This window comes from Crinia signifera, chromosome 12 (assembly GCF_055691185.1).
Source record: "Crinia signifera chromosome 12, ASM5569118v1, whole genome shotgun sequence".
Classification (NCBI taxonomy): domain Eukaryota; kingdom Metazoa; phylum Chordata; class Amphibia; order Anura; family Myobatrachidae; genus Crinia; species Crinia signifera.
The window spans coordinates 37,087,902-37,114,183 of record NC_139228.1 but is presented as its reverse complement, the minus strand read 5'-3'; the positions used below and the strand labels follow the sequence as shown (position 1 = coordinate 37,114,183).

The window sequence follows — 26,282 nt, the reverse complement described above, 5'->3', positions numbered from 1 at the left end:
GCAAAAGAGAAAGGGCAAAGAGAGAGAAGAGCGAGCAAGCGAAGTGAGAGAAAGAGGAGGTATGTGATATAGGGGTTATTCAATCTTGCCGATAATTTCCGAAGTGGAAATATCAGCAGGGACTCACCTGCTACAGACCCGCCTATCTAAGGAGGAGAGTCTGTATTGTTGGAACCGGCCGTGTATTGGCGAAAGGCAGTTTTCTCCAATCCATGGACTTTCCAACACTCGGAACATTGAATACAGACGGTCTATATCATGTTGGTAGCCAGCGAAAACTGCTGGTTTCGAAAGTCGGAAATTGAATACCCCCATAGAGAAAGATCTAGAGAGAGGTGATCTATAAATACAAACCACCATGTAATCCAAACATGAGAAAAGTAAAAATCAATCACCAAGGACCACTAGACACTTTAACATTGTTATAAAATGCTTTAATAAATAGTTTTTTTTCTGAAACATTTTAAGAACATGTCAAACAAAGTACACTAAACAGAACAAGATCCTGCAAAGCAATTCCTGCATTCTGGTATAAAATAATTATCTTCAAGCATTCATGTTCATTGGCCAGAGTTTATATTTTCAAATATCACCCCAACTGGTTTTCTAGCTATATTGATGTTGCCTTACACTGTTACTGGAGAAGGAAGAAAAGAAAATAATTTAAAAAAAGCAGCTTGTCCTTTGAAAGTAGTACAGTTTTACATCAACCACCCCCCTAGCGCTCTCTCCCCCCCCCCCCCCACCCCCAAAAAAAAAAAAAAATATTGGAGGCGTAAAGTTTCAATTACCATCTTCATCTTGAGGTAATGAAAGCTGAATTTTGCTGCCTTTTCGAGAAAAAAAAAAAGGGGAAAATATATATATATATATATATATATATATATATATTTCCTACCTCCCAATGTTTTTCCGCATCATGGACACTATGCGTAAAGCCAATGACTAGCCTTTAAAATCCAGAATACTGGGGCTCATAAACATCTCTATAAACTATTTACACATATCTACTTGCTGTCACAATGCAGGTACAACTGACCAGACTTTGAACATTGATTATATTAACATCCCTTACTAAATCTGGACAACTTTATATATATAAAAAAAAACAAAAACAAAAAAAATAAAATAATAAAAACAAACCTCAGTCATAAAACCTCCCTTCTGAAACATAAATTAAAAAGGAATGGCATGTCAAGAAGAAAAATTCTGAAATATTGTTTATAAATCAAATATACAGAGGGATTCGTTCAATATATACATATATACAACATGTTTACAATTAGAAAATAAATGTCCCTATGAAGGAGGACCTTCGCACTCTGCTTGTAATACTAATTATATATATATATATATATATATATATATATATATATATATATATATATATATATTAAAGCAGAAGGTAGTCTTTGACAGTTGCTATAGAAAAGAAGTTTAATCTCAAGGCACTTGTCACATACATCAATACTGCAATCCTAAAATAAAAAATATATATAACAAAAATAACCATAAAAAATAAAAAGACACTTTATATGCCACAGTTCACGGATCTTTATCTCGCATTAATGTTGTTCTTATTAAAAGATTAATAAAGCCAAGTTTTTCAGAACCAGCAATAGAAGCAACATAATGATTGTTTACGAGCAGGGCACAGGATTCTGTACCACCTTGTCTGTTGGGGCCCATCATTGGCGTTCACTGGGCAGAGGACTGGGTTTCAGAAACAAAGTTTAAGTCACTTATTTTCATCAACCTGGGGAATCGGATGCTCATTAAGTTATAAGCAATAAAACAAAAATATATTGTAAACAACTGTACAATCTTTGCGTAATAAACTTTACATGATATAATGAAAATAGAGAATCTTCCATCTTCTCTTGACTTTGAGGATTTAAATCAAATTTTTATAAAAATAGCAACCATCAAAGAACTTTTCTTTTGTCATTTAACCGTCACAAATAACTTACAGAGAGACTACAGCAACAAAAACGAAAACTTTTTTTTTTTTACATAATCTAAAGAAATGAAGAGTCCAGATTTTAGTCCTGAACCACTTGTCCAGAGGAGAGGGGCGGGCCCACGAGCATTGCTGAGCAACGTGCTGAACACCAAAAATCGTTAGAAGGGTCAACATATTGGAGATGAATTCTGTTTCACTCCTCGTTCCATCCAGAGCATAGGCACAACATCCTGTCCTTTGTATATAGATACGGCTTTACTTCCTTCAGTGCGGCGCATTCACATTTTTAACACATCTGTTATCTACTTTGTCAGGACTTGTCCGATGTGGTTTCTTTACAGGGGAACTTTTTGAGCAGTCAATGTCCCCTATGCTCGTAAAAGTCTTTGTGTATGATTGAGGGAGGCACTCGTCCTCCTCTGTGTCCTCCTCTTTATCCACTACATCCTCTTTCACTCCCTCTTCAGGGGAAGTTCTTTTTTGATTAAAAAGAAGGTTTTTGCATTCATATTGAATGTCTTTATAAGGCACCCCAATTGGGTTCCGTATTGGATTTAAAGGCTGACGTTGGTTATTTGTTTCATCTCGTTGGAGGCTTTCGCGCCTCCTCTCTCGCTCTTTTCTTCTCTTTCGCATCCACCAGACACATATGATAATACACGCAACCCAAACAATGCCAAAGACAACACAGAGAATTGGGACGAGATAATCTGCAAGTAAAATAAGAAAAAGGATTTCAAATGTAAGTTAAACAGAAGAATTAAAAGAAAAAAAACAATAGCTTTGTCAACAAAGGAGGGATTTAATTCCTGTGCAGCCTAGAGACCTCCAGGGGAGCTTTGTACGGTGACAGGCAGGAAATAGTTCCATGTAAGGAGATCATGACCATCAGAAGGCCAGTAACAAAATGGCTGTTCTGGAAGAACATTACAAACCATCGGTTCTCTACCTCACCCCTCAATTATCCCCTGCAAGACATTTCAGGTGTTTTGGTCTTTGGCAATATAGAGGAGTTTAACGGTGCACGATAAAATAAATTCACAAAACATGACCTGTTTGGCAGGACTGCAGCAATGATGTGTAAGGACACATCCGCACACAAACAGCCCCTTGTAGCACACCAGATCCCGTGAGAGTCTTATGATGTGACTAGGAGATTCATTATATGAGAAATGTATATAGTGTGTGGCTGGATCTATCTACGGAGCAGAACAGAACTTGTATTGGAAAAAAATGCAGCTATGACAACGTAGTGTCCAGTGTCCGTAGTATGAATTCGGAGACTCAGTCGAACACAAGTATACAAGCGTTAAATTAATCAGCACAGTCTACTGGTGTCTCCTAGTCGAACCTTATTGTGACCAAGACTAATTCCCCCAAGAAACCCCCCCCACAAAATAAAATTATTTTCAAAGTTGCATGACAGGACTTATGCCAGACATCTCACACGGATTGGCATATTGCGGCTACATGTAGGAGAACCCCCGAACTATTGTCAACCTACCCAACTCATTACTTGAGTAAGTCCAGCATAAGCAATTCCTACAACAATATTCCTATACTGTTTTGAAGCTTAAGAACACATAAACCCTACATATCAGCTGTATTATGCAGAACTTCAATCAATGAAAGAAAAACATGAGGGACACCTACCTGAACTGGAGCCGTCTACCACCATTGTTTCAACTTTGACTTCTGTGACCGCCAACATGACTGTACTGTTCTGCCGCTTGGTTATGGCATTGACAATTGTATTGGCAGCATTCTGAATTAGATTGTTGTCTTGACTATCTGTTTGTGAGACAAATGCCTGCAAAACAAGGGTGGGCAATGATGTTATTTCATCCTAAAGAGAATGTACAATTGTGAATACTGCAGATACTTAAGCGAAGTAACCAATAACTGGGACATCGTCCTGAATTATCGTACTGGGTGTACGATTGAGCGTTTCAGCAATTTGTAGCTAAATCTGGAAAACATTGCCCACAAATGCGAACAAACCGCTTTCTGATCTGTCGGCCCAAAGCAAAAATCTTGGCCACAATCTCCCGATATTGAACATGAGGCATTCTCAATAATCTGCCCATATCGACTATGTGTTCCTATCACTAGGTCATACTCCTTGTGGACATATGAAGATATACTGTAGCGTGATGGAGAATCGGTATAAAAAAACCTTAATGTAAAGATCAGATATTGGGGACTACAAATTTGGCCAATGACAATCTGCCTTGGAGTAACGATTGTACAACAGTTTTAGAAGTCTTCATTCCATCTATAATTCAGTATGGATCTCTCAATGTGTGTGCCGGGTGCAACATGCAAGTTGACGCAGAACCTGAGTGTCCAGGTCAACTTACGTCGAAATTCGTGACAATTTTCTAAAAAAAACTCGACTTTTCAACCCTGTTTCATGAGTCCACTTAAGCCCTGTTGAACTTCATACAGTGCACCCTATGGCCCATACCGCTCTCGATAGCTTGTCTGAAAATGGTACAAAAACCTCTTGACAAGTTTTGATACTCCATAATGGTTATAGCTCAGGCCTGGCCAACAGTGCCTCTCCAGCTGCTGTAAAAACTACATATCCCAGCATGCCCTGTACAAGTTTTAGCATACCCTATAATCACTAAATTTTGGCATGGCATGCTAGGGACTTGTAGCTTCACAACAGCTGGAGAGCCATGCGGTGGCCAGGCCTGTTATAGAGCATTATACTTACTACTGCAACCTCCACTGCCTTCTCTGCTGAATAGGATACGTCACACAAGATTATGAGCTGTTGTTCTTTGGATACAGTCCTGATTGAGGGCAGATATCGGATCTCGGAGCATATATTTTCAACCGTAGTTCCCTTGAAGAAATAAAATATAGTTGAGCTACAGTTTTGCATAAGTGCTCAAAAGTAAAAAAAAAAAAAAAAAAAAAAAAAGCAACAACAACAAATAAATACTCACAAGCACAAAAAAAATAAAATAAAATAGTTTTTTTTACCTGTGGAACTTTTTCACTATTGAATATAAGTGTTATTCTGGCGCAGTTATTATCCAGATTTCCGGAGTTAGGGAGGCACATAATCGCATGAGACTTGTCCGGCGCACTACACTCCCCCCATTCCCGGCATGGTGGCTGAAAGCATTTCGTAGGAGAAATCTTTGGCTCACATTCCTGGTCTTGGGGGCACTGACTCCGGTCATTAAGCTTTTCCAGTAGACATGGCTTTCGGCCACACCAAGTCTGTAGACAAGTCAAAGGTTAGGTTGGCATGTATAATGTATCCCAGGCTAATTTCACATGTTGTACTTGCATAAAAGTCATCATCAAGTTCAAGAAACATCCACACCTAAACCAATGACTCAGGAAGAATAACATGTACCTATTCTGTAAAACATAACACACTTTAAATATAACCTGCTTAAATATAAAATTTTCTTTGGATTCCAGTAGAACAGAAGCTAAACTAAAAAATTAAATGACTCCACAATATTAAAACAAAAACCCTGGTTCCATTCCAACCTACAGAGAGACGCAGAAGTGTCTCATTATAGAATGCAGATACTCTCCCTCCCCAAATGATTTTTCCCATACATGTTATTAAATGTCAGGGGCCAATCCACAGTGCCTCCTCCTTATGAGACTACGCCAAAGCTCAAACCGCTTTACACTGTGACCGGAAAAGCTTTACACGACTTCAGCGCCTGCCCTTAATTCTGGGAAAAGCGAATCTGAAAAGTACGTACAGACTTACTTTACCTCAGTGTGGTCGCAAGTAAGCGGATGTGTAAATTTGTTCTCTGCAGGTGGGGCAGATGAAACATGTGCAGAGAAAGTTACATTTGGGTCGGGTGTGTTGAAACGGAATTCTAAATTAAAGTGTAAAAATAATGCAGCCAGTATTTACCCTGCACAGAAACAAAACAACTGCCCCAAATCTAACTCTCTCTATACAAGTTACATCTGCCCCACCAGCAGTGCACATGGTTTTGCCCATTTTGAGAACAAATTTGTACTGCGATCGGATCTGAATAAGTGCTTTACTGCATAAAAAAACAAAGTCAAATAATTTTTTTTTTTTTTTATTATTTAAAAAACGACATCTTTGTTAACTTTTGTTCACAATTAGCAAGAGTCCTGTGCAGTTTGCTGTATTAAGCCTCATGCACAAAACCCCTAGTGCCCTTCTAAACAATTACCCTTTATAAAAAAATATATTGTCCAGGCAAAACCATGCTGCACTGCAGGTATGGCAGATGTAACATATGCAGGGAGATTTCGATTTTGGTGGGCTGTATTCATACTGAAACCTACATTGAAGTGTAAAAATAAAGCTGTGTGGGCTACATGCAAAAGCAGCCAGTATTTAGCCTGCACAGAAAAAAAAAATCCCCACCTTGCATGGCAGCAGGGTTTGTTCTGGACACAGAGTTACTTGCAAACATGTATCAGGCCCTGTGTGACATGGTCCACATTCTACACTGGATAGAACACGGCTACAGGAATTGAGTCACTTTATTTTCCCTAAAGGGTTCTAGAACCCGAATACAGCAGGTTACGCCGTACACATTACAATCCATACCTTGGTACAATCGACCACTCCATCCACACAATGACAGCTGTTACATTCCTCATCCCACTTGCTTCCGTGGGGATACTGAATTCCTTTCAGCCAGCAGGATCTTCCAAAGCCGATCACTAGTAAAAGAAACAATAGAAAAATAATATAATAAAATATTTATAAATAAATGAAAGACTCTACATCCGGCACCAGAGTAATTTGAGCGCAGCAATTACCTTCCTGGCAGCGTGGACCAGCTCGTCCTGAAGGGCAGGTGCACCTGAAGCCATTGATCTGATCTATACAAGTGGCACCATATGCACAAGGGGAAGACTGGCATTCATCTATGTCTATAAAAGACAAAGAAAAACAATGACACCCGTACTTGGCAGGATTTCCTTGCATACATAATAGGCCACAATGAAACATGTCCGAGAGTACTTGGTTTACAACACGCGCTGAACAGATGCTCATGGTTAGCCACATGATAGCCTCAGCTATATGCCCATGTTCCAGAACGTATGCATGAGCAAAGGAGGTTCTGTTTTTGTTTAATAAGGCACCATAAAAACACTAGGTACACATAGGTATGCAAATCTAAATCCATGCACCATGCAGCTCGGAACCCCCTCTACACACACACACACACAAAATGTGTGTTTTGGTAACCAGGGCCTTGTAGTGTCACCTTGGAATTAGGCTGGAGCCTAGGCCGAATAATGGATGCTACAGCTCTGAATGTAAAGGCCCCCATAAATCGAGGCGATTTCGGCCGATTGCGACCAATCGGCCCATTAAATCATACCAAATCGCCTCTTCCTGACACGCCATCGGGTCAGATGCGCGGTCCCGTGCGCATCGGACCCGACCAGGTGGACGAACCGGCAGGCCGTCCAACCACCCGTTCCTCCAGGCGGCAAAGCGGACGGGAAGCAGGGACGCATGCGATCCATCACAATGGATCGCATGTGTCCCTGCCGCCGGGAAGGTCCCAGCGGCTCGCACTCTGTCGGGTGTCCGTACACTGCTGCAAGACGTAGCAGGCAGTGTATGGGCACCTTAAGTCAATATACTGTACTGCAACTCATCATTTTATTAGGAATCTGTGGCCTCAGCGAGGTTCTTCAGAGAACGGGCTGAACAAATGATGACAATGTAGCCACCCTAACTAGCAGCCAGCACCAATACCCCTTTCAGCCCTTCAAATTCTTATTGTAGTGTTAAATCGGGTTTATCTGCAGTGTGAATGTGCCACAGACACTTTTCCTGGGTTAAGCAACCAAGCGTTCAACCCCGATCACAACAAGGGTTGAACATGGCTGTGACCCAGGTCACGTTCACACTATGGAGGAGGCAGCTCCAAGTTCTGCCTCCTCCACCGCCCCCGTTGATACGCCACCACTCCGTCCCAGTCTGATGTCAGCGACCCAGCAACTAGTTGTAAGCAAACCACCACAATTGCCCAGTCGCTCCCGGGACGGACCAGTGCCCAAATCCAGGGTGCAACCCGGCATTTGCGGTGTGAAAGGAATATAAGTCACTCAGTATAGGCTACAAAAATGTATTTATTTAAAAACAATAAAAAAAAAAGGCACCTCTACTACATGTAGGAAAAACATTCCACAGTGTGGGCAACGCTGTTCTACTCATACTCTAAAATAAATTAAATAGATGAAAAGGCTTTCCTCAAAAAGCAAACACTTACTGATTCTACAGTCCGGTCCAGCAAATCCAGGGGCGCATTCACAACGAAACCAGTTCACGCCATCTACACAAATACCACCATTGTAACTGCAGAAATCAATGAAAAAAGAAAAAAAACAGACCAACATCAATGGTGTTTAATGGTTTATATTACTGAATTAGCCACACATAGGGAGTTGGTTGTAAGTTTCTGCGTAACGGCTGAGCAGGGTGTTAATACACTGGAACACTACACGGAAGTAGTCACTGATCTGTTTATTAAAGAGGAAACAGTGACTCAAGGGGACCAGGAAGATTATAGGCTGTCAAGTACAATAGCAAGCTGTACCATCCCCTGACAACTGAGCTCTACAGACAGCCGAGTATCTGACTGATAACTACTGTACGTGAGCTAAAAGACCCATATTAGATTACAATCCAACAGTGTGAAGTACCATATTAATAAATAAGAAGACACTCACCAGGGGTATGGATTGCAGTCATTTGTATCTATTGGGAAAAGAAACAAAAATAGGCTTACATTGTGCCCAACGGAACAGAATTATTCAAGTGATTCAAGCCAACAAACCCATGTACAGCAAATATAGCCCACCCTTTAGCCATAGCTGCAATTCCATGGTAGCGGTTATTGGCTTCAGAGGAGGTGGCTGGTGTTTCCCCCATAGGTCAGAGACTTCAGGCGACACTACATTACTGGTATTATTATAGGACTTCTTACTAAGAGCATTATAGATCATAACGCTGAGAGAGATAAAGTACCAGCCAATCAGCTCCAACTTGACACGATCATAGAAGACTCTAGATTAGCTTCCTGTTATTAGCCTTTTGGGATTTTGCTTGTTAGGTTTGGTAATCATTTAACCCTTTGCAATCCAAATGTATTTTTATTTTTGCAATTCAAAAAGTCTGGTTTAAATAAACTATAATTTTTTGGATTAAAAAAAAATGGTCTACACTGAATGTTGAACAATGTTAAATGTTCTTATTTTAAAGCAGGCACACATCCCAGCATGCCTTGCCATAGTTTTAGCATTCCCAAATATTAAAACTGTGGCAAGGCCTTCTGGTATGTGTAGTTTCACAAGATCTGGAGGGCCGCAGATTGGACATGCCTGTTTTAAAGTGTCTCACCATTGGATCTGCTACTAGTGCTAGGGCTGTTGAGCCTGACTAGACATTGTACCTGAAAGGGTTAACATGTCCCTTTACTTTTAGAAAGGCAATTTTAAACCATGAAAGTAAACAAAAAAAAAACACTAATTCTTACAGACTCCATAAAAATTACCCCAAGGAAACATCGCACAATTTTTTTTTTTCAATCAGTTAACACTTAAGCTGTGTACACACGGCAGTGATAGGGGCTGATATCGCTGGGAATATGGTCGCTGGCGACCATATTGCCAGTGATGGGAGTGTGCTCCGGTGGTAAATAGTCGGGTGCACGCTCCCAGTTTCAGCCCCGTTCTAATTGCTGGTCGCAGGAGCAAGAAACCTCTGCGGCACTGCCCGCAGAGGTTACTTTTCATCAGTGACCATCTCTGATCGCCGATGAAAAGGGGGCATTGAGCGATATATCACCTCGTGTGTACGCACCATTAGGGGTAGATGCACTAGCAACCAAAATTCTACTGTAGCCATCACTTACTACTATATACAAGAAACAGGATGACTAGAATCTGATTGGACACTTTTGGCAACACCAACTTTAAAAAAAATAAAAAAATAAAAATAAATCTAGAGCACGGCCTATAAAATACTAGGTCAGTCTCAAATTTACAAGTGTGAGATTTTATGCCAAGCCAATTTTCATTATGACCAAAAAAAAAGCACAGAAACAATCCAAACCACCTTTATTGAAATTTGCTCAGGAGATAAAAATTGGAAAAAGACAAAAGGGGGAAAAAAAAAAAGTTGGCCTGCATTTATAGTTTGATATACAGGAATGTATCTCATTTCACATCTGTCTTCTTCACGTACTCCTAACACAAAAACACAAGCTTCTTTTTCATACCCTCCAGCTATTTCCCATCCCAAATGAGTCAAATATGTTGGCAAATAAATAAAGGGATAAATCAAGTTACGAGACACACCCTATATAGCTTAAGGGAATAAAAAAAAAAAAAAGCTGAAGTCTTACTCTGCGTGCAGGTACGTCCCTCCCATCCTTCCTTACACATGCAAGAGAAGGAATCTCCGTTGCCCACGCAAGTACCGCCATTTGCACAGGGGTTGGGGAAGCAGCTGCTGTTCTTCGCTGTTCACAAAAACAAACAAAAAACATTCTTTATAAAAAACAAAATTAGTTTATTTTTCTTCCAAATGATGTAATAACCATAGAATTACCCCACATGGTACAGCCAACAAAGGGGGGGGGGGGGGGGTATTCAATGTGCCGCCGCTATTCCCAACGGGGGAAATAGCGGCGCCTCCCTATTCAATGCTGTCTTTAGTGACAGCATTGAAGCGGGATCACGGCAGAACGGGTCTGACTTCAGAAGCTGTCGGGCCCGTTCTGCCGATAACCGCCGTGGATTGTCGTGAACCCTGACGCAGATTGACAATCCACGGTCGTTTTCACGGACCCTTTGCGCCGATTGGCAGGCAAGACATTGAATTCCGCCTGACGTTCAGCCGTGATTCTGGATTGAATACCCCCCTAAGTACTGGAGCATTACGTGCAAGATTTAAAAACATCGCTCAAGTCAGTTTCATTTTGTTTCTTCTCTCGCATACATCTATTGCCTGTTCACATAATAAGCCTCCGCACACCCACCCTCTTTCAGTTATTACCGATCACTCCATCCCGCAGGACTCCTCCTATGGTGTTCAATGCTTATTGAGCGCCCTACCTGCCCGACTAGACTATCCCATAAGCTTCATGTTATTCTAATTCTTGTTCCTTCACTAGAACCTATCGTGATATTTCTCACACTGTATATTCTACCAACTCCGTTCCATACCCACTGCTTTCTTACTAGCTTCTAGTACACCAGGCATGTTGGCACCTCAGTCTCAATTCTGCACCCCCTTCATTAACCTTATCTGTATTGGGCGATTGCATGGTTATAGAGTAGAGGGAGGTGTTTGCAAGAAGCAAACCGAAAGACAAATGTGCCTTTTTGGGCGCACCCAAAAAGGCACATTTGTCTTTCGGTTTGCTTCTTGCAAACACCTCCCTCTACTCAGTTACAAATACTGAATGTGTTGGGCGCACCACCAATCCAAGACTACCTCGATGTTATATGAGTAGTCCAGTATATTGTTTTTTTCGATGCTTTGTACATGAAAATAAAAACCATGCATTAGTCTGTGCGGATCCATACCCTCCCTTTCTTTGGCAAACGATTGCACGGTTATAGTCTACGATTTGCACCGGTCAGTCTAGCACTGTGGAGCTTCAGGACTTCTTACAAATAAATTAGGATCTAAAAAGGTCTCTTTATAAAAGTGATATTTAAGCATTTCATCTTTTTTCATACACCAAGCTTAAAAGCATTTATTTGTGTATTTGGGGGAGGGGGTGGGGGGGTGTTAAATTTTAAGATGCCTAGGTTGAGCTACCAAATCAAAAGGCTTTATAAAATTGCACAATACATGAGCCAGAAGACAACACAGTAATACAAGGATGACAAAAGCACTCTACGTGAAGAGTACCAAAGCACAATAATAAATACGGTATGATACAATACAGCAACATCAATTCACAAGTCAACAACGAATTGATTCTTACTGTGCTCTTTGGCCATTAGTAGAATTAATCCCGTAAGAGCAGTGGGGGGAAAAAAAAATATTGAACACATAACATACACAATACGGATAAATAGCCTGACTTGTTTGTACCACCGTTTATTATCATCTACAGATGGAAGGCATGGTTTAATTTTTGTACCATCTGACCCTTGTACCTTGTACCTTTTTCCAATAAAGTCTTGGGTTTGACCCGAAATTTGAAACGGTTTAGACCCGGCACAGCCTCATTTCCAACACTGTGGAGATCTGGTATATTTCCGCATCAGTGCTGTTCACCCTGCACCTTTGTGCAATGGCCGGCAGAAGTTTCAGTGTAGTCTCCGCCCCACATCCTGATGTCCCTGGCACCGCTCCTTTAAAGCGTTAAAGCTGGAGGAAGCAGCCATAGGAAACACCGGGTTGATTTTTGCTTAACAGTTTTCCATACCCCTTAACCCGTGCCCTTCTTGGGACCAATCCGTCAGGATTTCTGGGTTGGATCTGGATTAACACTTTTCTACAAAGCTGTGACTCAGGTTTTAGCGATAATGCAAAAGAAGCATTACTCTCAAGCTGTGCCACACTCACATACAAACAGTAATGTAATAAAGATGGAGAATCTGATTTAGAATCTCTTCTACTGTACATCTCCATTTATAATGCAACAAGATATGCAGCACTGTATATTGATTAGGACCAGGATACAAAGAAACCGTAATGGTGGGTCCTTCCCAAAAGAGCTTAGAATTAAAAAAAAGTATTCGAAACACTTTTTTTTTTTAACATAATTCAATAATCGTGATTCTTCTTACCAAGGTTACAAGTGGCTCCTTCCCATCCTGAAGTGCAGAGACAGCGGAAAGTGTCACCAGTGTCATAGCACGTACCCCCATTGCTACATGTGCTGGGGTCACACTGATATTCACCTGCAAAGCAAATAGGACCATACCATAAACCAACCATAAAGAGGCACAAATCTTGAAAGGACATCTATAAAATAGGGGGGGGGGGGGTTCTTTTCTTTAATCAGATTTATGTAAAAAAAAAAAAAATAGGTCAGGGCGCTCAAGTACAGACCGACAATGCAGGTAAGTGAGATGGGAAAGGCTGTAGTTGGGGAATTTCACTTGAAAGAAATTAAAGCAATCAGATTTTTGTTACTTACGCGAGTGACAAGTTTTGCCTTTCCATCCGTTTTCACATTGGCAAACAAAGTCATTTACCAAGTCAATGCATCGCCCACCGTTCTGGCAAGGATTTGGGTTGCAATCATTGTAGTCTGTTGAAAATATATTAAAAAAGAAAAAATAAGAGGAAAAAAAAATCAATCAGAACTGCAAAAGTAGTTTGTACCAATAGAAATAAAGAAAGAAAAAACAAGGCAATTAAAAAAAATTTCCAACAGTAAAAACCTATATCTATCTTCAATGACATACCAAACCATATTTACAAGTGTATTTCCATATTTCTAACTTCTATCAACTTACTTATATCACAGAATTCTCCGCCCCAACCACTTGGGCAAAAACATTTGAAAGAGTCAATTTCATCCGTACAAGTTCCACCATTTTTACAAGGCGTCCCAAGACAGTCGTTGATATCTAAAAGATGAAGAGGTGTCCATTTTAAAAACACTTCAAAATGCATTAACACATTGCTAACATAGTAAGCAGTGCTACACACACACACACACACACACACACACACACACACACACACACACAAAGTTCTAAAAAAAACACTTACTCTCATGGCAATATGCGCCAGTGAATCCTCGTTCACAGGAACAGGTGAAATTTCCACCAGGCCGACTAATGCAGCGCCCGTGAGGCCCACAGACATTAGAGGAGATGTAACGGATACCTTCCTGGGTGGCATTAGTAGAAATCGCTATTGTACAGCTGTCTATGACTAAAAATAAAAAAAAGGGAACACATTAGTGACACACAGACGCTCAATCAGCTGCATATAAAATAAAAAAAGGGCTACAAACTAAAATAGCAAACCACCAGTAACATTTGTTTAACACATTATGAGGAGCACCAGCTAAGAAACATTCACAAATAGCTATAGTGATCGCACAGACCCATATGGCGGTCTAAATTACACCTCCGCTTACCTTTGCAAGAGCCATTTTTGCAGTGGTCTTTAAGATGAGAACAGTTCTTTCCATCATAATCATCGGAGCATGCACAATAATAATCTCCGCCTAGGTTGTAGCAAGGAGCTTTATTTTGGCAAGGGTTTGGGTCACAGAAGTCAATGTCCACCTAAAGAGGGGGGGGGGAGCAGGCAATTAATGACAAAAAGTGTAATGGTCACAATAGAATAAAAATTATTTTCATTTATGCATCAACACAGATTATAGGAAAAAAAAATAATAATCTATACAGTATATAAAGAGTATCTTCCATGTACTGCAAGTCCCATTACACAATGTGAGCGCCGAGTGACTGGGGATTTTTCCACAGAATTTTTTTTCCCCATTAAAATGCGGCTTATGCCGATTCAAATGATATACAGCTTGCCTATATTCTGTGCGTGGCCGCGCCTGTAACAGCATGGTAATGCAACGTTACATTTCATATGCATATTGTGTTCCCTTTTTGCAGTGGTGTTTTGTGAATTTGGCATTGGAAAAACAATGGAACATCTTACTATCAGGGGAAGGATATAAAAAACTTAAGGTACACAGTGCAATTCTCGCATAAGATTTGAACTTTTTAGTTCAATCGCATTACACCTTGTTCAAATCGCACTACACCATGTAGCCTTTATCGCAAGGCCAAAGAGTGCCTGCACAATGTCTATTTCAAATTGCACATGCTATATGTACTTTACATATTTAAATTACATTGTAGTCTAGACCACATTTCATGTAGTTCAAATTGCATAGCACACATTGTACAGCTTAAATTGCACCTAGCACACATCTCATCATGTGTGGGAAAAAGGACTATCCCCATTGTAGAGCAAATAGCACAACTGTTGTATTCTACAAAAGGACACCATCCATATTCATTTATTTACAGTTCATTATATAGCGCAGCATATTCCATTGCACTTTACAATTGGAGACAGTGATACAACCTAACTGGGTATTTACAAATTGCCAAAAAAGGTAGGAGGACCCTGCTCGCAAGTTTACAATCTATATAAGGACACGGACAGATATTCTGCTTTGGAGAAAGAATACTATGGTTATAAGCTCCATGTTTGGGACAAGACGAACACACTATGGCTCATCCCAGGTACATAATTAGGTTAAGAAAATAAGGGAAAGAACCAACAGTAAGTGAACACTTTACTACAGCCACTATGGTAGTTTATTGGTGGTGCTGATCAAATCATGACTACACCCAGTGGATTCCAAGCGGTGTGTCTAGGACCCCTTTGGTGCCACAAAGGTCTTGCAGGGGTGCCTCGGGTGGGTGGTCCAGGACAAAAATCAAATTATCCATGGCCAAAGTGATGGGCAAAACCAATGAAAGGACCTTGAGCTAGAGCACCTGGAGCTATTCAAATTCAAGCTAATTTTTACCCACAACAAACGTACGTTAACCCAGCTACAAGATACGGCACTCATGGTGGCCAAGGTAAAAAAAAAAAACAAAAAAAACCACTATGTACCATTGATTTCTGTTCGCACCTAAGGAGGGTGCATACGGAAATCAGGTGAATGGAACCTGCTATCGTAGGCTGCAATTGAATAACCCTGGGAACTCCCATTAGCTCATCCTTACATGATGAAAATAGAACTCTGCTTTCTTTTATTTATTGTTTTACAGGTTTATAGTTTCAAGTAAAAGAATACAGTCAAGAAGATAAAGTAATTCAATAAGCAACAGTTATACAGGAGATCATGTGCAAGTCAATAAATGAAAACAATCCCAAAGTGAACACAATACCTTTAAATGATAACGGCACGACTGTCACACAGACCTAACACCCAACCCCCCAGCTAATTCTGGATGCAACCAGCTAAACACTGACATCCGTGTATAGAGAATACAATCATGCTAAATATAGGACCCAGGCAGGAGGAGGACCACAAGGTGCTTTATATCTGCAGATCTACATAAAAACATTGAAAAGACAAACTGAAGTGGAATGAGGGGAAAGGGAGCGTAGGACCCCGAATAGGGACTATTATGATATAGGGCAACTGGATTATCTTAGGTTTAAAATAGACTGGCTCAAAATAAGTCAGTAAATGTTTCATTAACCTTACAGTTTAATATTTGCATGCAACGAAATATAATCTGCTCTATAAACCCTAAAATAGTGTCAAGGAAAAAGCCTCTGGACGAAATATCAAATCGACGTTTTGCAATTGCTGGAGCTGGTGCGGAAAGCTGGACATTTAACATGTATGTTTCATACATGTCCCTATTCAGCCGCAGCAGCTCTCTACAGGATGAAAGCCAGTCTGTAAATCACTATTGGGACAAAAATGCCCAACTTAAACAAATGGTAAAACCATGTAAACCTTTATGCTGTTCTGGCCTTTTAAGGCAGTCAGTCTTAATAATGTGCTTCGACCTGTCTTGACTGGTTATTGAAGCCAGGCACAGGTTTTTGTCATAAACCTTAAAACTAAGTAGTTTTCAAATTTATTCTTTTTTTATTCAACCTGGAAAATTTTAGGGTCAACGCCTATTATTTGTGCATTTGTTCGAGATCCTTTTTTTTTGGTGCCATTTAAAAAAAAAAAAAAAAAAAAAAAAAGTGTCAATTGTCCCTGTGCTCACATGTCAGAGATGTACAGTAATGTTCCCAATATTATAACATACATGGCCCTATGATAAATTGGCCTGAACTTGGAGCTGCTGGAAAATGTCCCAACTGGGATTCTGTAAGCAGCCAGTTCAAGCCAAAGGCGATGCCGCTGTACCACCAATGCACAGCCACCTAAACGGTTTGCCGGAACACAAGGAGGCAGCCACTCTGATCGGCAGCCTACCGCATCGCTAGGAACGGGTGACATAAGGCACTTCATGATGTCACTGGTGCTACGGTAAAAGGACAAGCTGCATTCTCATTAATAATGCTCCAGAGATTCTCTTTAAATTAGCTTTAGAAACCAAAATGAAATGACTAAGTAAGAATACATTTACAATGTATTAAGCATTTTCCATTTCAACAGTCTGGCTAAATACATACAAGAGCTGAAGAATTGTATGATTAAGGCAATTTATGGCTTTCCAGTGCTATATACATGGGTAACCACTTCTACCTGCATGCTAATCTTTCCTGTTTACTATAGAAGCAGGGGAAAGTGAAGCTCAGAGTAGACACTAGAAGTAAAGGGGAATAGTCCCGGTTTGGGTGTTGGCGACCAATCAGCCAGCTGCTGCTGCTACTTCAAAGACACTAATGTTAAGAGAGAAAAACCATGCCTGCCACCTCCCTGATGTAACGCAGCTCTGCTAAACACGGCCTTAATAATACACCCGAGGTTTCTGGAGAGAGATTTGGCAGTGCGCTCGCAGACATTTTGTTTTTACAAACAGTGGTACTCGTCTGCACATGCAAAGTCACATTGCTGCCACAGCGCTCAGCTTTCCGCCTTTTTCCTAACCTCTTCGTGACTGAACAGTTCTGTCCCCATATGACCACAAGCCAAATTACCACATTGTGTGAGGACAGATTTTTGTTGGCATTCAAGCAATTTGTAAACTTTAGTTTGTGACGAGATTTTTTTTTTTCATTCTGAGGGGGTGAGGTACTGTAGTCCTCATACACCAAGCTTAAATCGGTCATGCTGTGCAAAATGCCTGGTGCTAGGAAGCCACTTAGGACAGTGTAGGGATTCTGAATCACAATGCTTCATGAGACTGCACACTGATTGATCCGATATGTGACCTTTGTATTCAATCTGGGATTCCGACTGTCAGAACGACCTGACAGTCTGAATCAGAGCTGTTTGTGGTTGATCCGACTGTAACGAGACAGCCGGAATTCAATGTTACAGCTGCTGAGTGTTGAAGAGTCAGCGGATCATCAAAAACAACCGCAGATGGTCGAAAAACAGCCATCTCTGACCAAACAGATCTGACTTTTTAAAACCATGCAGTCATTAACGGCAGCATCAAATAGGTGACTGCCGATATCTTATTATTTATTTACAGTTCCTTATATAGCTCACACATATTCAACAGTGTTGTACAGAGAATATTTGAACACTCACATCAGTCCCTGCCCCAGTGGAGCTTACAATCTATATTCCCTACCACATGTACATACACAGACATTCTAGGATTGTGGGAGGAAATCGGAGTACCCAGAGGAAACCCACGCAACTGTGGGGAGAATATACAAACTCCGCAGAGTGAGAGCCATAGTGGGAATCAAACCCATGACCTCAGTTCTGTGAGGCAGCAATGCTAACCAGTACACCATCCGTATTTCCCCAGACAGGAAATAAATCTGCACAGACTGAATACCCCCTAAAGGTGCCCACAGACGCATCAATTATCGAATGCGTTTTGTACTTTTTAAGCACAAATTGCATCTTATGTACAATTATTGGATGGTGTTTATGTTCCCGGGAGCCCGATATTGTATGTCTAAAAAAGTACGTGCTGCACGTACTTTTTAGACTACATCTGAAATTTAACATTACAAACATGGGTTCATCACATGCATCCAAGTGCACATCTCATAGCAAGCTGGAAGAAAAATTGTATAGAACCATTGTACAGTCAAAAACGCATAGCACAGTACAATTGTAGCGTCTGTGGGCACCTTTAGTCTGACTTTGTGTACAAAACACTACGGAACTAGGAGTGGGAAAAAAGCTGCGACCATTGCATCACAACATTCGTATGCAAATTCAGACTCAGCCGTACACAGATGAACAGGTGTTGTGGTAGCACTCTGTACTCAGATGTGCATGTGTCACATATCTAACTAATCAGTGTGTCTCAGAGGTTTTGTTGCATCACATTGCAATTGAGATGCAAAGTCTCCAGAAAACATGGAGGAATACAAGAGTTCAATAGGTAAAAGGATGATATTATGCTTAGCAGCCTCTAATGAGTTGTCCGGCCTTCTATGCAATAAACAACAATGGATATTGTATTATTAGATCTAGGAACTTGAGGCACAATCCCAGTTTATGGTGCAAATTCCATGTTCTTCGGCTGTGCAAACACACTACCATTAACAACATGGTAAATACCCCTGTGTGTTCTGATACTACAAGTGTCAAGAAGGCACCTCCTCCATGTATAGTAGTCAACACATGGCAATACAACGGAGATAATTGTTGTGCAGTGATACATCCCTCTTGATTTCAAGCGATCAGTCGTTCAAGGAAAGGGTCAGTGATTGCATTTCATTGCAGGTTATTGGTTTGAACTTTCTACATTGAATTACAACAGCACCAACGTCACTTAGCTCAGTCAATATTCATCAGGATAGATATATATATATATATATATATATATATATATATATATATATATATATATATATATATATATATATATATATATATATATATATATATATATATATATATATATATATATATATATATATATATATATATATATATATATCCATTTTGTAGGCCAAACTGAATCCATGCTCATTGTTACACAGCAGAAACCACCACTTGGATGTGAAGTACCGCCAGTGACCACTAGATGGACCAAATTACTCCTTAACAGAGAATGAAAGCAAAATGATCTGTTTCAAACTCGCTGGGTATGGAGATAGGGAGCTAAGAAGCCAGGCCGGCGGTAGGAGCAGATAGGGACTAAGCCATCATTTTTACAGGCTTGTGTCTAGCACTGTATAAAACATGCCTCCAACAAAACAATATAAGAGCATCTATGTACCATAGAGACTTATAGCGCACGACACTGTTCATATTCAGTTTTGAAGAGTTGTGACCATAACAGCTGGGTGGAGACCAAGCATACCCCTTTATGGCAAACTATTCCCTGTTGGGCCTGGCCTGTCAGCATGATACTACAGTATGGCCGGACATACTGCCAAAAGTTCAGGAATGCTTTGAGGAACAAGACAAAAGTTCAAAAGTGCTGACTTGGCCTCCAAATCCCCAAGATCTCAATCCAATTGAGCACCTGTGGGCTGCGCTGGCAAAACAAGTCTGAGCCATGTACCTTGCAACTTACAGGACTTAAAAAAAAAAAAAAAAAAAAAAGGATCTGCTGTCAACATCTTGGTTCCAGATACCACAGGAGACCTTCAGGGGTCTTGTGGAGTCCATATTAGCAGGTGGTTTAAATTTTTTGGCTGATCGTGGATCCATCTTTTCAGAAATACTTTACAATAGCCATTTAGAACACAGAAGAGGTCATGTACCAGCCATGGAAAATACGGACTTGTTTTCGTAACGTTTTCAGCATCACATTATGGAAAAAAAAAAAAAAATCGCCCATACTGCTAAGATTTTAAATGAGCAGCTTTTAAAAAGGCATCGCATTTTTCATGTTGGGAGTGGTGAAAATAAATACTTTCAACAGACCAAAGTTTGCCACAACACGATTACAGATACAACAGACTTAATAGTGCCCCAGAAAGGAATGTTTTATTTGTGCTAGCATGTCTGATTGAAGTTCTAAGCTGCGATTGTGAAAAAAACAAAAAAATGCACAAAGCTGAAGGCCGGGAATGAGGCTACATGTTTCAGTTCAATAAAAATGAAGTGTCCAGCTCTCGGTTCTGAGCCCCTGAGGAAAGGCTAGTATTTTTCCCTTTAGATCTCCTCCTATCAGCTGCATTCACATGCTTCCTTCTGTAGTATAAATTTCCCTTTCCAGTTCAAGTTCTATAGTATGCATTGAGGATACAGACAACAGTGAACAAAACTTCCTGCAATTCATATGCGTTTTAATCTGGTTTCTCGATCGTCTACAATAAAATGTAAGAATTTAAAAAAAAAAATCCCCATAAATGTTACAATAGATGCAAAAATGTGACACGTTTCCAAACCAATTAGATTTGCTCTTACAAAAAAAAAAAATCCTTGATCAACTCAATTAAGACCTGAAGCACATCAGGAAAGCTACGATCAGTAAGAAACCACATTGGTGGCAGATGTGGAGTAACATTATTAATCCAACATTCAAAACCAAACTCACTGGTTGGTTTTCTCATAACCTTCAGAGCCCAATGAACTAAGAGAGCAAATTTCCTACTGGGATCATTAAGGATACCGGCAGATCCATGAAACAGGTACACAATGTCAAAGGCCGTTTTATCTTCAGGCAAGAGCCAATGAAAAGATTCACATACAGCTGTCAAAAACAAGGGTTCTAACCACATTTGCATAAAATAATTATGCAAAAGAAAACCAAAAACAAAATGTACTGAAGCATTGCAGAGACCATTGTTAAGACAGACTGATAAGAGCTGTTAGACAAATATGCTTAAACAAAATAAAATAAAAAATAACCATATTAAAACAATCAAAAACAAAATGACCTAGATATACAGTAACGCCATTGAATTTGCATGTTAAAAAGCAAAATTCTGTTTCCATGGCAACAGCTTGTTCATCTTTCTCCAACTAAGCACAATAAACAGCGTGGTAAGGGACCCATGTCATGGTTGTAAGTAAGAAGTATATCACCAGGCACGAAGGACAATTCCACTTTCAACAAAATTGCTCCAATTTATAATATTAAGCCCAAGTATACATATTTACTAGTACAGTAGAGTCTCCCTTATCCGTATATTCCAAAACTCTAAATATTTCGAAAACCGTGTTTTTTGCCGCAGCCTCTTTTCATACTTTTCTCATCCCCCGGAATCCTCTTCAGCAGCATCTCCGGTCCCAGGGGTGCATTGCACGAGTGCACCGGTGACGTCACTGGCACGCCGGTGTACAATGCACACCTAGGACCACAGATGCCACTGAAGAGACATTGTGGGGGCGGAACACTGCATTTTCTCGGAGCGGAACGGACAACGCAGGCGACCCTGAACATGGCTTCGCAGCTAGTCAGTGCGCTGCTGGTCATGTGCGAGAACTTTATTGTGGAGCAAGGCACACGCAAATTTTTACAGGCACACCTCTGGGAGGGACCCGGTGAGCTGGGCGGCCATGCTCTGTACTGGGCGCACCTCAGTCTCCCAAAAACAAACAACCAAGTCTGAATCAGGCCCATAGATATATAAAAGTGTCAAAACAAAATCGGAACAGTCTCCTTGTGCGTCCTAACTGCATTACGATGTGACTAAGACGCATCGTCAGCAAAAAAGAAGCCCAACGCCAGAATATTCTTAAGTGGCCTGGTATGCCAAGAGGGGCTGCTTGGCGTGACTGCATTAGGAGTACACAGTATTAGGAGGACACCTCTGAAAGCCACAGTACAGGTATCAATGACTAATCCTTACCTCACATGTGGTGCCAGCGTAGCCAGGGAGACAGCGGCAGTGGAATCCGTTGACCAGGTCATCACAGACCCCTCCGTTTTGACATGGGTTGCTCGCACACTCGTTCACCTCAATCTCACAGTTCTTTCCAATATAACCACGAGGGCAAAAACAGCGGTATCCGTTGGTCTTATCCTAAGGGAGAGCAGGAAAAATGTAAAGGGTTTATTCTTCTTCACAAAGAACCAGAGTCAAGGTTCCTTTATCTGATCATAAAAAAAGTGAAAGAGCGAAAACAACTACCTGTTATTCTATTCCCAAAATAAGGGCACAAGTACATGCTAGTTTCCTACTGGCGTACGCCCAACAATAATCCTATTAGCCCTTCAGACATTCTTTTTAATTCTTACACATTTCTACCGACGAATACAATAAATATGGCTCTTCATTGTTTGATTGCTAAACAGGGAACAGGACGGTCAGGATTACATGAAATGTTTTAGTTGAATGATCCTAAACCTCATCAAGCAATTTAATTAGTTCGCAAAGACTACAATCACATGCTACATTACACATATTAAAGTGGGTTCTAGGTCTGAGTCTTGATGGCAAATAGGCTGCAGAAGAATGTAATACACAGCATAACCCTAAACATAACAGCTGCCACCATGCTGAGACTTGTGGTGTCCCATAGAAAAAAAAAATGCAGGCTCGCAATCCAAGCACTAAGAACACCAATAATAATTTATCATGGAGCAAAAACAGATGGACTTTGATTGCATAACTTTTGGCCACAAAATGGGCCCACCTACCACGGCCAGACGACCTCACCAGGTGGGTCCCGAACGTTCAAGTCCAGAGCATGGGACAACCCTGGGCTCCTATTATTACGGTTCTTAATGCTTAGAGGGTGCACCTCCATTTTCTCTTTTTTTGGAGTTCCAGAATTAGCCAGGAACCTAATGTGCAGAGGTACTAGGACCAGACTTGGAGCCAGATTTCATAGTTAGACACAGATGTGCAGGCAGCTGCGTCTATTGGCTGTTAGCAGTCTGCGACTATGTAGATGCAGATAAAGTCCTTCCCTGGAGCACATGTGTGCAAGGACAGACGCCCAGTCAGCATCCATACAGAGTAATACCGATTGGTGCAACATTTGGGTTACCATCTGTTGCACCAGAGCTAGGTCAGGTAGAGTTTCTCCATGCACGGCCTCCTATGTGAGTGGTGGATCATATGTGAACACAACCACTTTCACAGAGACTCCTGCAGCCCTCACACAACACTTACCATATCCCTGTGTGCACTGACACCACCAAAACACCCACTACACATTTTGAATATACTTTTCCCTGCATGCATCTGTAATTACAACTGCAACACTGCTCCTGGTGAAAGAAATCACCACCAGCCTCTTGCCAGCCACCAGAAGGGGGCGCACAAGACGCTCGCGCGCCCTGTTCTGATGGAGCCTACTGTCGCCTCCCCACTGCCCCCCCCCCCCTGCGGATTCCGCCATCCAGCGCCTAGTGATGGGGATGCGTGTGCGATGCTTGCGCGTCCCGTTAGATGCAGCTCCACTCCACCAGCGATCGCCAGCTCAGGGAATCTGGAGATTCCCTGGGCTGGCTGAGAGGAGTTACATCTGTAACTATGCCTCACCTCTATGAGGTTAAGTACCGCCAGTGACCACTAGAGATCACTCGACGGACCAGGTTTTTGCAGGGACACTGATCTGTTTCAAACTTGATGGATATGGAGAGAGGGAGCGGTGAAGTCAGAGATTGGAGAGGTAGGAGCAGAGGGACTGGCGGTGGGGTGGAGTATTTGGGCTAAAAACTATCACAGCTCAAAGTGAAAGTATGTTGCAAAAGCTATAATTTTGACGGGCTTTTAACTTATACATTTTTTATTTTTTTAAACCCTACTCCATATTCACAGTTCACATACTGAAGTTTTCAGCACAGCTCACCTTACAAATACCTCCATTTTTACACTGACCATGGCAGTCGTCAATATCTACAAAATTAGAAAACAAACATTTATAGAATACAAGTCGATAATGCAAATAGAAAAAAACAAAACAAAAAAGAAAGTAAAAAGCATGGAGTTAGGACAGGTTGGAAATCTGTGGAGATCATAGCATGTTTTCATGGAGTTTGCAAGTGTCTTGCAGATGACTGGTGCACGGACAGCGGTGCACCAACCAATGATTTGACAGGGTAATGACAAAAGTTCTGCTGGTAATAGGTATGAATGTTGTTGCTTTAGAGTGGATAGGAAAATTAGCTTAAAGTGAACCAGTCAATACTAACTGATGTGACAGTTTTTTCCTGTCCATCCTGTAATGCAGTTACAGTAATATCCACCAATCAGATTTTTGCAAGAAGCAGCATTAACACAGGGTTTTCCCTCACACTCATTAGCATCTGTGAAACAAGACAAAAGAAAGAATAAAACACCATAAACCCCATCCCAAGCAACAAGCGGTATACACACATACACCCACAGATTAAATGCTACTTTCTGATCACTACGATGCTGCATGCGAATGCCACACATGTTCATGCTGCACATTGTACGGCGTGGATACAGAGTCTACGCGTTTCATGCTGTTATTATGCAGTCAGAACCAGGAACATAGAACATATGCGACACAGAACAGAAGGGTCTATTCTGCTACCACAGGAAAGGAAGGCACAAATCGGCAGCCATTGCAAGTGAATAAAAAAAATAAAAAAAAAAATAAAAAAAAAACTTTCCAGCCCAGTGAAACTATGGTCAGTACATCTAAAAAGGAACAGATGGAGAAATGTATACATTCTGGTGCCACTTTGTATTAATGTACAGCTGTACCATTATAAATAGTTAAATCAGCCAATCATGCGGCACCAACACACTGCATACAGACATGATCAAGAGGTCCAGCTGTTCTACAGAACAAATACCAAAAAACAGAAATGTGATCTAAGACACACACACACACACACACACACACACATTATAAACTCTTCCATTGGCCTAAAAATTCTGCCATTTTAACAATGGAAGAGGGGTATTAAGTGTTCACAGATAGGGTATGGGTCAGTGGGTCGAGCTTGACACTTGAAATATGTAGACATGGCTATGGTGGTCAACATGAGTTTCACTGGGGGTTTTTTTTGTCCGAATGTCGACATGGACACCACCTAGGTGTCCCGCGTCCCCCTCGAATGGCTCACTGCACTCAGCACACTATTTTATTCTCCCACTATGCTGTAGTGATGGCAGGGCATGAAATGTCGGCACAAAAATATCATGTTAACCTTTTCACTCTCGACCTTCCAACCCTGTCGACCTTAGCCATATTGAACTATTTCAGGTGTGGACCCAAGCCCTGTGACCCTTCAGTGGTCGATCCAATCCATGTCGACCTAAATAGGGTCAAACTTGTGATCGTATCCCCAGAGACAATGGTTGTGCAAAGGAAAAATGCATCCACTGAGCAGCAGTACTGTGGGTGGGAAAATGGTCAGACTGGTTCAAGCTGATTGGAAGGTGGCAGCAATAGCCAATACCCTTGCATCCTGCAGTTGGTTGCAGAAGTGCAGTATGGCTACATCCAGCAGGATAATGCACCCTGTCACCAAGCTTGCATCATCCCATGCTGGTTCCACAAACATAAACCAGCTCTCAGTACAACACAACACCTTTGGGAAGTGGTAGCATACAGGCGATTTGCATCATAAACGTGCAGCCGTCCAAGCTACAGAAACTGCAGGATCCAGTCATGGACAAGAGCCTGGGGAATGCTTCCAGCATCTTACGGAATCCATGACAAAGAATTCAGGCTGCCCTGAGGCAAAGAGAAATCCTACGCAGAACTGGAAAGGTGTACCTTGTAATGTGGCCATTGAATGTATACGAATACAATATATGTCATGTGCACATAGGCAGACATATTATATAAACCAGTATTTATTATTATTTAGTCACAAT

General features: G+C 41.1%; 1 protein-coding gene across 2 annotated transcripts in view; it reads right to left on the bottom strand.

Moving 5' to 3' along the window:
• Nucleotides 1-412: 412 nt before the first annotated feature.
• JAG2 (jagged canonical Notch ligand 2) overlaps nt 413-26,282 on the bottom strand; it is an 85,475-nt gene continuing 59,605 nt past the window's right edge. The window contains exons 10-26 of one of the 2 annotated variants that reach the window (XM_083167108.1): nt 24,620-24,733; nt 24,277-24,323; nt 22,326-22,499; nt 14,071-14,221; nt 13,698-13,862; nt 13,439-13,552; nt 13,117-13,230; nt 12,764-12,877; nt 10,360-10,476; nt 8,684-8,711; nt 8,224-8,309; nt 6,755-6,868; nt 6,540-6,655; nt 4,958-5,200; nt 4,686-4,817; nt 3,617-3,773; nt 413-2,673 (exon numbers count right to left, since the gene is read on the bottom strand). In XM_083167108.1, coding sequence (XP_083023234.1) covers nt 2,228-2,673; nt 3,617-3,773; nt 4,686-4,817; nt 4,958-5,200; nt 6,540-6,655; nt 6,755-6,868; nt 8,224-8,309; nt 8,684-8,711; nt 10,360-10,476; nt 12,764-12,877; nt 13,117-13,230; nt 13,439-13,552; nt 13,698-13,862; nt 14,071-14,221; nt 22,326-22,499; nt 24,277-24,323; nt 24,620-24,733 — 2,432 coding nt within the window. In that variant the 3' untranslated portion in view covers nt 413-2,227. The remainder of the gene's footprint in view (nt 2,674-3,616; nt 3,774-4,685; nt 4,818-4,957; nt 5,201-6,539; nt 6,656-6,754; nt 6,869-8,223; nt 8,310-8,683; nt 8,712-10,359; nt 10,477-12,763; nt 12,878-13,116; nt 13,231-13,438; nt 13,553-13,697; nt 13,863-14,070; nt 14,222-22,325; nt 22,500-24,276; nt 24,324-24,619; nt 24,734-26,282) is intronic. The other variant, XM_083167109.1, reaches the window with a different exon arrangement.